This window comes from Perognathus longimembris, chromosome 4 (genome assembly GCF_023159225.1).
Source record: "Perognathus longimembris pacificus isolate PPM17 chromosome 4, ASM2315922v1, whole genome shotgun sequence".
In the NCBI taxonomy this organism is placed as follows: Eukaryota; Metazoa; Chordata; class Mammalia; order Rodentia; family Heteromyidae; genus Perognathus; species Perognathus longimembris.
In genome coordinates, this window is record NC_063164.1 from 15,142,943 (window position 1) to 15,158,850 (window position 15,908).

At 45.3% G+C, this 15,908-nt stretch overlaps 1 protein-coding gene across 3 annotated transcripts in view; it reads left to right on the top strand.

The window, feature by feature from the left end:
- Positions 1–6,826, top strand: part of Nhej1 (non-homologous end joining factor 1) — a 95,031-nt gene extending 88,205 nt beyond the window's left edge. For 2 of the 3 annotated variants that reach the window (XM_048344730.1, XM_048344732.1), the window contains exons 6-8: positions 4,237–4,354; positions 5,319–5,443; positions 6,377–6,826. In XM_048344730.1, coding sequence (XP_048200687.1) covers positions 4,237–4,354; positions 5,319–5,443; positions 6,377–6,451 — 318 coding nt within the window. In that variant the 3' untranslated portion in view covers positions 6,452–6,826. The remainder of the gene's footprint in view (positions 1–4,236; positions 4,355–5,318; positions 5,444–6,376) is intronic. The other variant, XM_048344731.1, reaches the window with a different exon arrangement.
- Positions 6,827–15,908: the final 9,082 nt, after the last annotated feature.

A 15,908-nucleotide genomic window follows, 5' to 3' on the forward strand; every position in this document is an offset into this window, starting at 1 on the left:
CAGGACAGCACTGGCCTTCATGGTCTTCCTCTTCGGGCCCTTCATTTTGAGGGTAAATACAATCAGCCTGGAAAGGTTATGACTCTGTTTAGCTCTCTAGAAAGGGCAGGAGGCAATGACCCTAGGCTGCCTAGATTCTACCTAGCCTCCTCGTACAGAATGTGCAGTGCCTACCAAGCTGAGTATGAGTGACTGCCAAGGGCTGGGGGTGGGGAGGGTGGGCAGCATGGGGAGGGGTCCTAGAAACTGAAGGAAGGAAAGCAGTTGTCCTCTCTCCCACCAGGGCCCTCCCTGCTGGAATAGGTGGTAGCTTGGGGATTAGAGAGGAGAACTTTGGAAGGAAAGTGAGGTAGGGTAGAAGTGGCGTGGCTTGATAGGCTGCCTTCCTTCCCTATTTCAGGTCATTCCACAGGGAGTGTTGCCCAAGATGGCTGGTAGGATAATTCCCTGTGTGATTGCTGCTAGAGGCAAAGTTTAGACTCCAGGCTCCTGATTCATTGTCTCTGGTTTCCAGTGAAAGTCCAAGCCTCACGGAAACCTGATGTGACAGTGTAAGAAAAAGAAAGTCCAAGCCTGAGACAGTTTTTATGGAGATAGGACCAGAATAGAAATCAATGTTTGTTTCCTGGAGATCAACAGGTTCTTCACGGCTGGGCGCTGTGTGGCTCATGCTTCTAATCCTAGCTACTTAGGAGACACAGATCTGAGAATCCCAGTTCAAAGCCAGCATGGGCAAGAAAGTCCATGAGACTATTATCTGCAAACAATCACCAAAAAGCTGGAAGTGAAGCTATGCTAGAAAACCAGCTTTGAGGGAAAAGGTTAATAAGGGACAGCACCTAGGCTCTGAGTTCAAGTTCCAGTACTAGCACCAAAAAAAAAAAAAAAAGAAAAAGAAAAAGAAAAGAAAAGAAAATTCTTCACCCCACTGAAGGGAAAGAAAGTTGTAATCCTGGGGCTGGGGATATAGCCTAGTGGCAAGAGTGCCTGCCTTGGATATACGAGGCCCTAGGTTCAATTCCCCAGCACCACATATACAGAAAACGGCCAGAAGCGGCGCTGTGGCTCAAGTGGCAGAGTGCTAGCCTTGAGCGGGAAGAAGCCAGGGACAGTGCTCAGGCCCTGAGCCCAAGGCCCAGGACTGGCAAAAAAAAAAAAAAAAAAGTTGTAATCCTAACTGTAGTTCAGCACCTGCTTCATTGTTTCACTTTCTCTCCTCCATTGTATTCCCATAGAAGGTTTCAGAGATGAATATCTTCACCTCATAGGAAAGGTGCCCTTGACATGAGATAGGGGCCAATCTCATGGGCCAAGCATTCTTGGATTGTTTCCCATGTGAGCTGCTGGCATGGCTGCTCTTGGGACTGGCTACTTGGCAGGGAACCATGGTAGCTGCCATGCACAGGGATAGACGAAGTGGTTCTGGGCCCCTTCCAGGATTCTCAAGTGCAGCCAGGTTCAGGACCACTGGACACCATATTCTTGCAACTCATTTTTATTGCACTTTGTTCAGTCTTCAGCCATTGCTTCAGTTCAGCTCAGCCAAGTATGTGAAATTAGAATTAGGTAAAGCATACCACAGTAAAGGAAATAGGATTATAGCAGTGTTTCTCAGCCTTTTTGTTGTTGTTGTTATCACCTCCCTAAAAAGCCTTTTAAAATAATTTTTTCCTAATCATCCCCCGTCAGGAAATTACAATGCCGCAGATACATCAAAAACCTATTTATGGGGTAGAGAATGTGGCTTAGTGGTAGACTCCTTGCCTAGCATGCATGAGGCCCTGGATTCCATTCCTCAGTACCACATAAACATAAAATTAACAAAACAAAAGGAAAATAACCATTAACAATTATTTTTTAAAATCTGTTTATGGGTCAGACATCAGTGGCTCACAACTAGTTACTTAATCCCAGGTACTTAGGAAGCTGAGATCTGAGGATTGTGATTTGAGGCCAGCTTAGGCAGATAACTTGGCTAAACTCCATCTTCAAACAACCAGCAAAAAAACAGAGCTGAGGGCACAACTTAAATGGTAAAATGCTTGCCTAGCAAGCTCAAATCCTTAGGGTTCAAACCTCAGTACTGCCAAAAATAATATTTATGTACTATATGTGTTATACTTAAAGAATACCTTTGGGGCTGGGAATGTGGCTTAGTGGCAAAGTGCTTGCCTAGCATGCATGAAGCCCTGGGTTCAATTCCTCAGTAATACATAAACTGAAAAAGCTGGATGTTGTGCTCTTGCTTGAGCAAAAGAAGCTCAGGGGCAGTGCCTAGGCCCTGAGTTTAAGCCACAGGACTAGTGAGAAAAAAAAGAATAACTTTTTATACCCCTCAAACAACAATTTTGAGGACTAGGAATATGGTTTCTAGGCCCTGATTTTTAAACCCAAAAAGCAATTTTCATTTTGAGGAGCAAGTCATGCATGCCTATCATCCCAGGAGGAAGAGATGAGTGGATCTCAAATTCTGAGCCAGACCTGGATAGAAATAAAAATAAGAAAAGTTTATGGAACCCTGTTTCAAAAATCAAGGTAGACCAGGCACTAATGGCTCATGTCTGTAATCCTGGGAACAGAAAGATTGTCATTTGAAGCCAGCCCCGACGGAAAAGTCTCCAGACTCCATCTCAAGAGGGAAGCTGGATGTGGTGGCACGTGCCTACGATCCTAGCAGCCACAGGAAGCCTGAAGTAGATGGATCGTGGATCCTACGCAGGCCAAGGCCGAAAGGGTAGGAAGTGAGAACATATCCTGAAGAAAAACAAACAAACAAACAAACAAAAAACACAGGGCTGTATTCCTGGCTTAGCAGTAGAGCACTGGCCTAGCAAACAGAAGCCCTGAGCTTAAATCCCAGTTCTGCCAAAAATGAGTAAGTAAAAGCTGGCTCTGGGGACACAGGGACACATACCTGTAATTCCAGCCACACAATGAGGCAGAGATAGGAGAATCTCTGTAGCCAGCCCTGGACTGATGAGAGACTATATCTGAAAAATAAACTAAGGCAAAAAGGGTTGTCGGCGTGACTGAAGTAGAGCAAATGTGTGGCGCTGAGTTCAAACTCGAGCACCATCCCACCAGAAGAATCGCTACCACTGAGGAAGCAGAGATTACTAGAAAAGCACAGTGGGATTGCAGGACAGAATATAAAATTGCAATATGTCTCCAGAGTTTTGTTGACCTTATTTCCCATCTCCATAATTTTGTCTTGTTTCTCAGTCTGTTGTTCCTATGTTGCTCCTAGTCTGCCTTTTCTGATTTCATCTTTTTTTTTTTCAGTCCTGGAGCTTGAACTCAGGGCCTGAGCACTGTCCCTGGCTTTTTTTTGCTCAAGGCTAGCACTCTACCACTTGAGCCACAGAGCCATTTCTGGCTTTTTCTATATATGTGGTGCTGAGGAATTGAACCCAGGGCTACATATATGTGAGGCAAGCACTCTACCACTAGGCCATATTCCCAGCCTCTGAGTTCATCTTTTTTCTCTCTCCAGTATGAAGGTAAACCTGATTAAAATAGTGAGTTTTACAGGGCTTGGGATGTAGCTCAGTGGTAAAGCCTTTGCTCAAGGCCTTAGATTCAGTTCCCAGCATGGAAACAGTAACAACAACACAAGTAAAGTAAAAAAGAGAGAAGGAAGTTAGGTTAGTTTTTTCTGAGGTGGGATATACCTGTAATTCCAGCACTTTGGAACCTGAGGGAAGATTGTGAGTTCAAGGCCAACTTGAGCTATATAATGAGTTGGAGGCCAGCTTGGCTACACTGCCAGACCCTGTGTCAAAAAAGAAAAAAAAGTAAACTGTACAGCTGAGAGACACTGAAAGAAGATGATTCTCAACAACCACCCACTGAGAATCCATCTCTTTGGGGGTGGGAGTGGGGGATGAGCCCAGAGACCTGTGAAGAATTCATGTGAAAACATATACTGATTGGAGGAAATAGATGTTTGGAGCTGCCTTTTAGAGGGTACCACCCAGGAAATCCTTATTTTTTTGGTGATACTTGGGGTTGAACTCAGGGCCTTGCACTTTCAAGGCAGGTGGTCTACCACTTGACTCATGACCCAAGACCCCCAGAAGTTTTTATATGGTGCCAGCAGGTTTGGATGTGGGTGCTCTTCATTGAATCTAACTACTTTATATAAAATCATTTGGGGTTGATAGCAGTTCTGCCAGTAGGATATCAGATTCCTTTTCTCTGGGTAGGCAGACCAATGACAGTATTTCTTCTCTGTAGAAATTACCAAAGGCATGTAGCCTTGGCAATGGAAAGCCATTTGTCACGAATCTGCAGAGTCTGTATGTAGCAGTCACTAAGCAGGAGGTCCAAGCAGCACAGAAGCTTCAAGATGCTGGTGAGTAGCTCCAGATGTAGCTGATCCGCATGGGACTAGAGTTAGGGCCTAGGTTTGTGCTGTCCAATATGAAACTCTAGCCACATTATTGATTAAATTAATAAGAATTTAGGGCTAAGCCTGGTGCTGGTGGCTCACACCTAGCTTCTCAGGAAGCTGAGATCTAAGGATCACAGTTCAAAGCCAGACTGGGCAGGAAAGTCTGTAAGACTCTTATCTCCAATTAACCACTAGAAAACCAGAAGTGGCACTGTGGCTCAAGTGGTAGAGCTAGCTGAAGAGCTCGGGGACAGTGCCCAGGCCCAGAGAGGTAGGGGAGGAAGAGGAAGAGGTGGGAGAGAAAGAGGAGGGAGAAGAGGAGGGAAGAGGAGGAGAAAGAAGGAGGAGGAGGAGGACGACGACGAGGACGAGGAGGAGGACGAGGAGGAGGAGGAGGAGGACGAGGAGGAGGAGGAGGAGGAGGGAGAAGAAGAGGAAGAAGGAGAAGAAGAAGAGGAAGAAGGAGAAGAAGAAGAGGAGGAGCAGCTAGGGATGTAGCTCAAGTGATAGAGCACTTGCCTAGCCCAGGATTAATCTCCCACACACCCTACCCCTGAAAATTAATTGAATAAATAAAATTGGAGTAAGAAAATTCATTTCCTCACTCAATCAACGCATGTGGCCTGTAGCACTGGCCTAGGTTCTTAGGGGTTAAAAAGAGCCAGCACAAGATTAATCTCTCTACTGACAGGTATCAAAGAATGTGTAGTCAGCCCTTTTGAGTCAAGGAAATTCTTCTCTCAGCTAGAAGTGGGAAATCTTCATAGGAACAGAGCTTTCCAAAATTCATCTAAAACTATTTGCATTACTCCTGTCTGTTAGTATATTCATGCCAGAGTCTGGCCTTTCCCCGCACGCCTGGTAAATGCTAATGTCTTCCTGGTAGGATCAAGCCATTTCCCCTATCATTTCTTGATCTTTCTGGTTTCAGGAGAAACTCAAATCTCAAGCAGCACCTCCCCTCAAGAAACGGATAGCCAACTTCTGAACCAACCAGAACAGCCAGTCTCCGCAGCTCCCGCCCTCTTGGCACCTGAGCACCAGGCCCTGGTGAGTTTCTGCAAGCACCCTCCTGTGTATGTATTTACGTACATACACATACACATTTTATTTTTCTGTTACTGAAGGTAGAACTCAGGTCCTCACACTTGCTAGGCACACCTTCTAATACTTGAGCCGTACCTCAGTCTTTTTGCTTTTACTTTATTTCTTCAGATGGAGTATCCTACTTTTTGTTTGAGTCTGGCCTTGGACCTCAACCTTCCTATTTCTGTCTCCCATGTAGCTGGCATTACTAGTATGTACCAGCATACCTGGCCCTGCCTGGGTAAAACTGAGGGTTGTGAGCACCTTCCAAATTGTGGAGCGTGCTAGTTTCTCACGTCTTCTCTTATGGCTCCTCTCTGCCACTCTTTTTTTTTTTTTCTTATTGAGTTTAAGTTACTACATATATTTCATGGTACACATTTTAACCTTCACAATGATGAAAATTATTACTCTACATAGCTTATGAAATCTATGAGCTTCTAACAATAAAATCATTTCCTACATTTCTGATGTGTACATTACTCTCCTTTCATTTAGTAACATCTGTTCCCTCTTCCTCTCTCATTCCCTTCTTCCTATCCCTGCCCATGAGTTGTTAGTTCACTTTCATCCATGTCCAATGTCACTTGATGGTCCCCTCTGCTATATTATTACTATTTTTCACCCACTTTCCACTCTTTCTGTCTCTCTGCCACTCTTGACTGAGTGATGACCCCAGGCTCCTTTTTTCACCTTATCCTGCTTCTAGTGAGGGTCTGTGACGTGTGCTTGGTGAAGGTGGGTATCCATCTCTTGCTAGAGTCTTAGTTGCTTACTGCCTGACATAGACTTCAAAACACCTATGTCAGATATTTCAAGGTCTTATTCTAACCAGGAACTATGGAAAGAAGAATGGTCCTTTCTTAGCTTTTATGAATTGGTGTTCCTCTTTTCTAGGGTGCTTCAGACCTTGTTCAGAAACCTCAGCCATCAAAACTCAAAAGGAAGAAGCCGAGGGGGCTCTTCAGTTAACCTGTCGTGTTCTCAGATATTGAGGATGAACCAAAACAGCTTCTCGGCATCACGGGGACGGAGCTGTTAAACAGAGTTTCCATTAGAGGCCCACTGCTGAGCGCTGTTCATGTCCACAGGCCCGTCTGAATGGGAAGCTTGACTGCAGCCTTCCCTGTTTGAATGGAAGCCAGTCCCTGGGACTCTTATGCCCTCCTCCATTTTCAGTGGAGGCAATTCAGACCCCGGAACTTACCTTGAACTTTAAGTATATAGAGCAAGTCCACCAGAAGATACAACACACTAATAAGGAAGCCTCGTCTACCTTGCCCAGGAATCCTTAGCCAGTCCCGGATGCTCCTCAGGAACCCACTTCTCCTTTAGCACAGAATAAAAAGCACATGTACTCCTGTGCTTTATTTTATTTATTTTTGTTGCTAGAGATGCTTTATTTTATTTTTATTCATTTATTTGTGGGGTTGGCATCATGCATGCTTGCTCTTATCACCAAGATACCCTCCAGCCCCCTTCTCCCCTGCTTTTGAGGTTACTTGCCTCTGGAACTTACAGCCCATCTCATCTCTCTGAGCCTCATTGTTGTCTCTAGGCAAAGTCGGAGCCTTCAGATTCTTCCTAAGCATCTCTACTGTGATCTTGAAACTCTCTCCACAGTGTTCGCGCAAAACAGACAGGCTGCTGCTCTCCTTTGCCGAACTTGGATTGTATTTTCCTGTCTGCTTCCAAAGCACAGACAACAGATTAAACCACAGGGTCAGATTGAAATTACAGAGCTTCTAGCAGTAGGATCTCATGGATGGGACAGGAAGGAATTTCACTTTCTCATTATCTACTCCAGTTCAAATAATGTTGTAAGTGGAACTAGGATGACAGGGAATAGGAAATGACCCCAGGGGTTCTCTGGGACAACAGAACAAATAGTACCTGGCAGAAAGAAGTGTAAAGGTTGCGTAAGAAAGGCAGAATGGGAGACAGTCACTGTTGGGCAAGGCATGTACAGTCCCTTGACCTTCTCTGCCATGTCTTTTTCTATAATGAGACCTTGGGGAGATAGAAATGAAAGTGAAGGGGCTGGGAATATGGCCTAGTGGTAGAGTGCTTGCCTTGCATGCATGAAGCCCTGGGTTCAATTCCCCAGCACCACGTATATAGAAAATGGCCAGAAGTGGCGCTGTGGCTCAAGTAGCAGAGTGCTAGCCTTGAGCAAAAAGAAGCCAGGGACAGTGCTCAGGCTCTGAGTCCAAGGCCCAGGACTGATGAAAATAAATAAAATAAGAAATGAAAGTGAACTCCAATGTATTAAGAACCCTCAGGTAGAGGCGGGAGTCAGGAACAGATGCAGCGGTCTTTTCTGGTGTGCTTATTTTGATGGCTTCCTCGTGTATCTATGTATTCTCTCTTGCTGGGACTGTTGTTTCTTCACTGATGTCCAGCCATGGGGAGAGGACCATCCAAGTGATAATAAAACACAAATCATAATAATAACACCAGCTATTACTGGTTAACTGTTATTACTAACATTCATTGAGCAGTTAACATATAATGGTAGCCTATCTAATAAGCACCCGAATCTTCCTCTTCATTGACTACAAGGAAGATACCGTTAACTTACTAGGAAGTGATTAAGAGACTTACAAAGGTCCCTCAGCTAAGGTGACAGCCAGAATTTGAAATCAGACAGCTGAGTTGTTGTTGTTTTTTCTTTCAAAAGGTTTAGCCAAGATTTATTTTACTATAACAGGGTTAAAGTAAGGAGAAGTAGAAGAGAGACATTTCCTGCTCCCAGGCAGGAAATGGGGAGTTAAAGACTCCTGACAGCTGAGCTCTTAACAGCGTTATTATATACATTACTGAAAACTCTTTTCAAGAGTGCTGTTGAGTCTTCTGCATATCATATCCACCTTTATCCTACAACCCTGTCTTCTTCCAGTAGATGTTCTCCTCTCCTCCCTATGGGCTCTTCAAGGCAGGAACCACTGAGGACTTCAAGGCTGACATCCTTGCCTTTCCTTGCCACTAGACTTCATTCCCTATTATTGATCACTTTTCTTTACCTACACACCAAAAAACCTGAGAGGGGTGCCTGGGGAAACTGCCATTTTCAGAGCAAATTGGAAACTGTGTTCAAATATATTATCGGGTGGTACACTTTGTCTTTTAGTTTGGGGTGTGATTTAGCCAGACTTCAAGGTGTGTGCAGCATAAGACCACATGGAAAGTGGAGAAAGTCTTACCTTACCAGGTTGATGAAAATGGGGGTTCTTCCCTTGGACGATCCCTCTGTCTAAATAACAATCTCAAGTAGGCATCTTTTATTCCAGGAAGGCCAAGGGCCTGTGAATCCCCTGAAATTCTACGGAAGGTCCTAAGAGCATAGTCTCCTTCGTGCTCTCATAGTACCGTACGCCTTCTTCCACATGTGAAGGAGGAGTGTGCCTCAACCTTCCCATCCACTGCCTCCTGTATCCCCGAAGGTTACTCCCTCTATAGGGGTATTGCTTAGATGCCACTTTTGGGAAATATTGCTGCCAGAGGCCCAGCCTCAGGCATCCCTGCCCTAAAGCCCTTACTCTTGAGAAGGGGTGGTGTTTGAAAATCATTCATCTCAGGGCAACTCCAGGGAAATCCCTGCTTTGACAAATTGGCCTAGCTAGGCTGTATTCCAGCCCTGCCCCCCCCCCCGACTTGGGCCCCTCCCTGAGGCCCCTAGCCTGGCCCAACCCCCACTCTGCATGCACATAAAAGGGTCGAATTCTCGTGGCTGCTCCATAAATTTTATTCCGTAAATATTAGTTTTCCCTGTGTTTAATAAAGCGGTGGCCCACCTCCCCGCCTACCCGCCCGCTCCCCGGGGCCGGGGCTGGGGCCAGGGCTGGCTGGTGGGAGAAGGGACTCTTTCAATTGCTTTGGAGTATTTTTAGAAAAAAAAATAATATAAGGTGGTTTACGCGAGCAAGCCAGCAAACCAGGAGCAGGACTTGGGACCTCGAGGAAGTTCCTGCAGCAGCTTGACCTAAAAAGTAGAGAAATAGCGCCACCTAGGTTGCAAGGCCTACTTGGTCTGGCCGCTGGTCCCTCAGTCGGCTGGGGCAGGCACGCTCTTTGGCTGGGAGGGAAACCCTCCTACCCCCGCACTTGAGCTGGGAAGGACCCCCTTATCTCATGCCTCTCAGGGCTTTCCCGCCCCCCTTAAAAGCAGAGCCCATGTTGGGTTCTGGGAAAATCCCACTTCTGCTGCTGCTGCTGCTGCTAAGAGCTAGATCCAGGAGTGTTTTCAAGGAATAGTGACGTTTCTGATGATGGAAAGATGGAAAGAGGAAGAAGAGAAAGAGGAGGGGAGGGAGGATGAGTCTAGTCTCTGGTTCCTCAGGTGTAGGGTAGCAAGGAGTGAGATCTGTGCTCCTGTGCCCTGGACTGGTACAGCCCAGCCTTGTTCCATCAGGAGCCTTCCCGGCGTGCTGCAGGGTCCGTACTATGGGCACTGGTACTCAGTACTACTGTTGGTTCTTATCCTGTGGTACCTTTGGACTCCTTTCCCTCCTGTTCACCTAAGGCTCCCATGTCCCAACCCTTTACCTCCTCCCCATCCAGGTCTCTTGAGAGCTATAGAGGCCCTTGTGTACTTCATGCAAACATGGCACCTGGAATGGTGATAGGGAGCACTGTGCCTATCCTGGGTCTTTTTTTTTCTTTTTTCAGTCCTGGAGCTTGAACTCAGGGCCTGAGCACTGTCCCTGGCTTCTTTTTGCTCGAGGCTAGCACTCTGCCACTTGAGCCACAACACCATTTCTGGTCTTTTCTATATATGTGGTGCTGAGGAATCTAACCCAGGGCTTCATGTATACCAGACAAACACTTTACCACTAGGCCATATTCCCAGCCCTGTCCTGGTTCTTAATTGCTCTTGTTCACAATGTTGTCACCAGGGGCAATTTCTTTTCCCCCTTTATCTTGTCTCCCATTTTATTTTAGGGGAACTGGAAAGCAAAACTAGGAAGATTTGCTCCAAAAAGTCTAGGGGCTACCTAATCATCTTAACAGCCCTTCCTCTTGACCCATGCTCACTTTGTTCTCCTTACCTCTCACTAGGATGTTACTGATGTAATCTGTGTTAACAGACCCATTTCCTATGTGGGTTATTTTGTTTATTTATTTTTTTCCTCTTTTCATTAGATTATATACTCCATGAGAAGAGAGTTGGGCTTGTTTGTTTTTTTTTAACCCTAACTTGGAATGTCACAGTAAAGGTATTACAATACTAGCAGGTACAACTTTTAGTTAACTAGTAGGTTTCCAAATAATCAGGATATTCCCCACACACACACACACACACCCAGCTCTCTCCTGAGTAGTTTAAATCCTAATATTCCTGAGGAAGAAACTCTTTTTCAAAAGGAGTGACATTCTATAAGGAAGCCATCAGTTCAGACTTCAAGAACCACAGTTGTGGGCTGAAAGTGTCTCAAAAGGTAGAGTGCTTGCCTAACAAATACATTGCCCTGAATTCAAACCTCGGTTCTTCTGAAAGAAATCATGGTTGCTAGTCCTTGTTACCAACATTCAAACATGTATGGGCTGGAAAAATTGTAATGGATTATACTAGGCCCATAGAGATGGAGGGAGACTCAGGAAAAGGAGCTGTGCTATAGAATGAGGGCTCCTAGTTGCTTTGGTCTCCTGACCCCCCAGGATGCTACTACAGGGTACTCAGCATGTCCAGGAACCCTTATCCCTCTAGGTCCCTTCAGTGTTCTGGTCAGAGCCTTAGAAGATCCCACCTAAATGTTCAGAAGATAACCACACAGCTTGGACTGGGGCCTAAGGAATCCTTCTCTCCATCTTTCATCCCAGAACCCTTTAAAGAATATTTAATTATCTCGTGTGTGTGTGTGTATTGCTGGGGATCAAACCCAGGGCATCATGCATACTAGGTAAGTAAGTGTTCTGCCACTGAGCTACAGCTCTCCCGAAGCTGTCTTTATGGAGGTCCTTTATGCAGCCTCTCAGTTCTAGCGTCTCATTTCTCTACTTTGGCATGTGAGATGCCATTAGGCAACACTATTTTTTCTGAGCTGAGAAGCCCTAGCCCCACTCAGTTTTTCTATCTGGAGCCTGATAGATCTTGTGATACTTTCCACACCCTTGAGCCCGTTTGAATGAGTATTGGCTTCTGGGCACCCAATTCTCAAGGATTTCTGAGAATCTGGACCAGCCTACCAGGGGAACCCGGAAGAGGCATTGAAAGAACTCCAGGGCGTGGGGAGCACGCAGCCATTGACTCACCTGGGAAGATTGTGCCAGGATTGTCCTGCTGGGCAAGGGCCAGTGGTTAAAGGAGCAGGCCGTGCCACTCTTCCTCCTCTCACGTTAGGGCCCCAAACTTCGGCAGGGCTGGAAGAGGAGAGGCGGGCTTGGGGGCTGCTGGGAGTCCCTTCTGAAATCTGGGTGTTGTATTTACTTTTTCATATTGGCAGCTGGAAGGGGAAGCCCATCCCAGCTCTGCATTGTTGTCTAACATGGTTAATCAGATCCTATAATCCTGCTGTGGAAATATTGGGCCTCACTCAAAACAATAGAGACCAAGAATATTGTGGTTAAATTTCAACCAACTGCCTCCCTGGCCTGTTTGCCTAACCCCTACCCCCCTCTCTCGGGCCAGAGTCCTCCCAGCTTTATGGACCCCTGATAGGATCAGCCGGTCAGAAATCGGTGACAGGAGAGGGGAGAATGGAGTAGGGGAAGGGCATTCCTCTTAACTGGCACTCCATCCTGCCTTTCCCTATCCGTCCAGGCCTTAAAGGATGGCCAAGGGGATTGGTAAAAGGAGGTAGAGCTGGAACAGAAGCCCTGTAGGTGTGGGTCTTTGCTTAGGCTAAGAACACTACTGCTAGGAATCAGGGTGGGTAAAAAAAAAAAAAAATCCCTTATTAAAGACTAAAAAATGTGGTTGGAGGGGTGGGGGGTGGGGAATGACAAAAAAGACTTCAGCCATAGGAAAAAAGAAAGACTACCCGTTTCATTTATTGTTGCCACCTGATGCTTCCAGGGCACAAAGCAATACCAGTTGTCCTGGCTCACACATGGGAGGAAAGGGAAGGCACTGGTTGGGGGAAGGTAGAGCTGTCACTAAAGATTTTCCATTTTATTAGCAACCTAACATAGTAGCAAAATTAATACTAATATTCTTGATGATCTATGAAGATGGTACTGAAGACCAACGAGTGGTTTTCTAGCGATGATTATGTCCATTGTGTTGCTCTCTTTAATAGCTATGAGCTGAATGTGGCAGGATCATCTACATAATTATGATAGCAGGACAAAAAGATGCAGTCATTTGGGAAGATCAAGTGGTATGATTTGCAGTCAGAAAACGGAAAAAGGATACAGTGTCTGGAATTGGGCTACATGAGACGTTTCACATGGTGGCATATTCAACACGAGCAAAGGCAATTTCCTCTTGCAGATGCCAGACTGCCCGGATTGTGAAGTGGCCAGCTTTGGATTTGTACTTGATTGGCACACTTTGCCTGTGCACAGGGCACCCGGGGTTGCAGCCACCTGGCTTTTGGAGGTATCACCAGCCAGTGTGGTGAAGTACAGTGAGGCCCAGTCCCAGCACTGTGGACTATTGAACGGTCAAAGGGTATGCACATTCTTGTTTTAGGATTTGAAGAATGAAAATAGCAGAACTGTGCCAAATGAAACTATTAATCTATTCATATAGAGTGGGGTGGTGCAACAGCAAAAAAACCTTTGAAGATGTTTCTTTCCGAGGGTGCTGCATGGTGCTCCAGAGACTGACATGGCTCCTGTAGGTCACGTCTCGAAGCCTTGAGAAGCAGGGACTGCTTGTAAGGAACTGAGCTTCACACCAAGGAGGGCACTGGGGAAGCAAGTCGGACTAGGAGTGAGCATCTAAGGCATACCCATGCTTCTGATTAAGACTCCCCCAAATAGGGCTGGGAATATGGCTGAGTGGTGGAGTGCTTGCCTAGCATGCATGAAGCCCTGGGTTCGATCCCTCAGCACCACATAAACAGAAAGAGCCAGAAATGGTGCTGTGGCTCAAGTGGTAGAGTGCTAGCCTTGAGCAAAAGAAGCTCAGTGCTCAAGCCCCAGGGCTGGCAGAAAAAAAAAAAAGCGCCCAAAATAGCTTCATGGCAGTTGTCCCCCCAGAACTGAAACAGCTAGAGAAGTTGATATCAAAGCAATCTAAAAATGATGGAAAGCATGGCAACTTTTAAATAAGGTGAATAATTATTGGAAGAAGCCAATGGGAAGATCTGTGCACAAGCTATAAAGGATGGTTTACATTTCTGACCAGGAAGGGGATATAAGACAAGATGATTGGCTGAACCTCATGTTGTTCATAGATTTGAATTACAAATGGGAAAATCCACCAGGGAAATATTCCAGACCAGTACAAAGAAATTCAAAGCAATAGGTTCATTGGCAAGTAAAAAATAAATAACAACAGCAAACAGACAACACAGGTGTACTTACAGATGTGTTAAGTTAAATCATGTATTTCTTGAGTGTTTATTAACATCCACCAACAAGGGCATTGTGCTACTTGCTGTATGGCCCCAAGGCGTACTACTCACTGTTTTTGACAAACCCACAACTTAAAGTTAATATTGAAATGATACTTTTTTCAGGTGTAAGAAATAGAAAATGAGGGGGCTGGGAATGTGGCTTAGCAGTAGAATGCTTGCTTAGCATGCACGAAGCCCTGGGTTCGATTCTTCAGCACCACATAAACAGAAAAAGTGTCAGAAGTGGCGCTGTGGCTCAAGAGGTAGCCTTGAGCTAAAAGAAGCCAGGGACAGTGCTCAGACCCTGAGTCCCAAGCCCCAGGACTGGCAGAGAGAGAGAGAGAGAGAGACAGACAGACAGACAGACAGACAGACAGACAGACAGACAAAGAGACAGACAGAGAGAGAAGGAAGGAAGGAAGGAAGGAAGGAAGGAAGGAAGGAAGGAAGGAAGGAAAGAAGGAAGGAAGGAATAGAAAGTGAGATTATGATGATATCCTTTTTCTTCCTTCTTCCTTTATTTTCTTTCCTTCCTTCCTTTTCATTCTCTCTCTCTTTATCTCTCTCTCCTCTCTCCCTCTTTTTGTTATTTAAAAGGATCCTATGCTGGGCATGGTGGCACATGCCTGTAATCTCATCTACTCAGAAGATGGAGGCAAGAAAACTGGGAGTTCCAGCTTATCCCAGGGAAAGTTAGTGACCATCTAAAAAGCAAAATATAAACAAAAGGACTAGGGACATGTCTCAAGTGGTAAGAACACATGGCATGTATGAAACTTTAGGTTTAGCTTACTATTCTTAAATGTTTAATAAACATAAAATTAATTTTTAAAAAGAATTCTACATATAAGTACTATTTTGTGCCTGCTCTTCCTGAACAACATTGTACTCACTCAGATTTACATGTCAACACATAGATCCCTTTAAAGAGTAAACCATTTTCCACGCTGAGCTTCCTACAAATGGAAAAGTACCCTTCTAATGAGAAATTCGAAAGTGAAGCTCGCACACCCTCCCTCTTCCCTCCCCCTTAACTCAGTCTTCTTCTGTCACAATGATCTCTGCTCTGTCTCTAACGTGCCGGGCATGTCTGGGGCTTTGCTCCACAGTGTTCTATCTGCTTAGAATGTTCTTTCCCTAGGTGTCCATTCAAGTGAAACCTTCACTTCTTCTAGGTCTTTGCTGAAACTGCCCCTTCTCAATGAGCCCTACACTGACCACTCTTCTTACTGGGCAAGCTGCCTGCTGACCTTTCCCTCCCCCCACAAGCTGGCTGACTGAGTATTAAAAGAATAGCACACACACACACATACACACACACACACACACACACACACACACACACACACACACACACACACACACACACACACACACCCTTACTGAACATTCACTGAAGTAGTATTTTCCAAGATTTTCTCCTAAGCAAAAATGTCTTCCCAAATAGAAACAAACACTGGGTGGAACTAAAGCTCATGAAAAGGTCCATATATGGAAATACATTTATATGTCTGTCTTTCTGTCCATCTATAAGATAAGAGTTCCCCACTGTCTCTCCTCACTGACTTTGAAGGGCAAGCACTCTTTGTAACTAGTTCTGTTGCTTTTCTTTACCTTTACAAAGTCATCAAAGCGAGGTCTTTAATGCCAGTCTCTCTGAAGTGCCTTGTAATGAGCTTATTGTTTGACCAAAGGTAACTTGACATTCCCATTTCTAATCAATAGCTAGCTTTCAAAGCATTGTTAGTTTTGAGTGGCTCTAATTGGATCTCTAAATGTGTTCGGACTGACGTGAGAGTTGAAAGCTACCCATGCTTCCATATGGGCCAAATTTGTTGGAATTGCGCTATTCTTCAGAAAAAATTAACAATAGAAGTCAGAATGATCCCAAACAGTTCTTCAGAGGCTGAGGGCTTGAAAGCCCG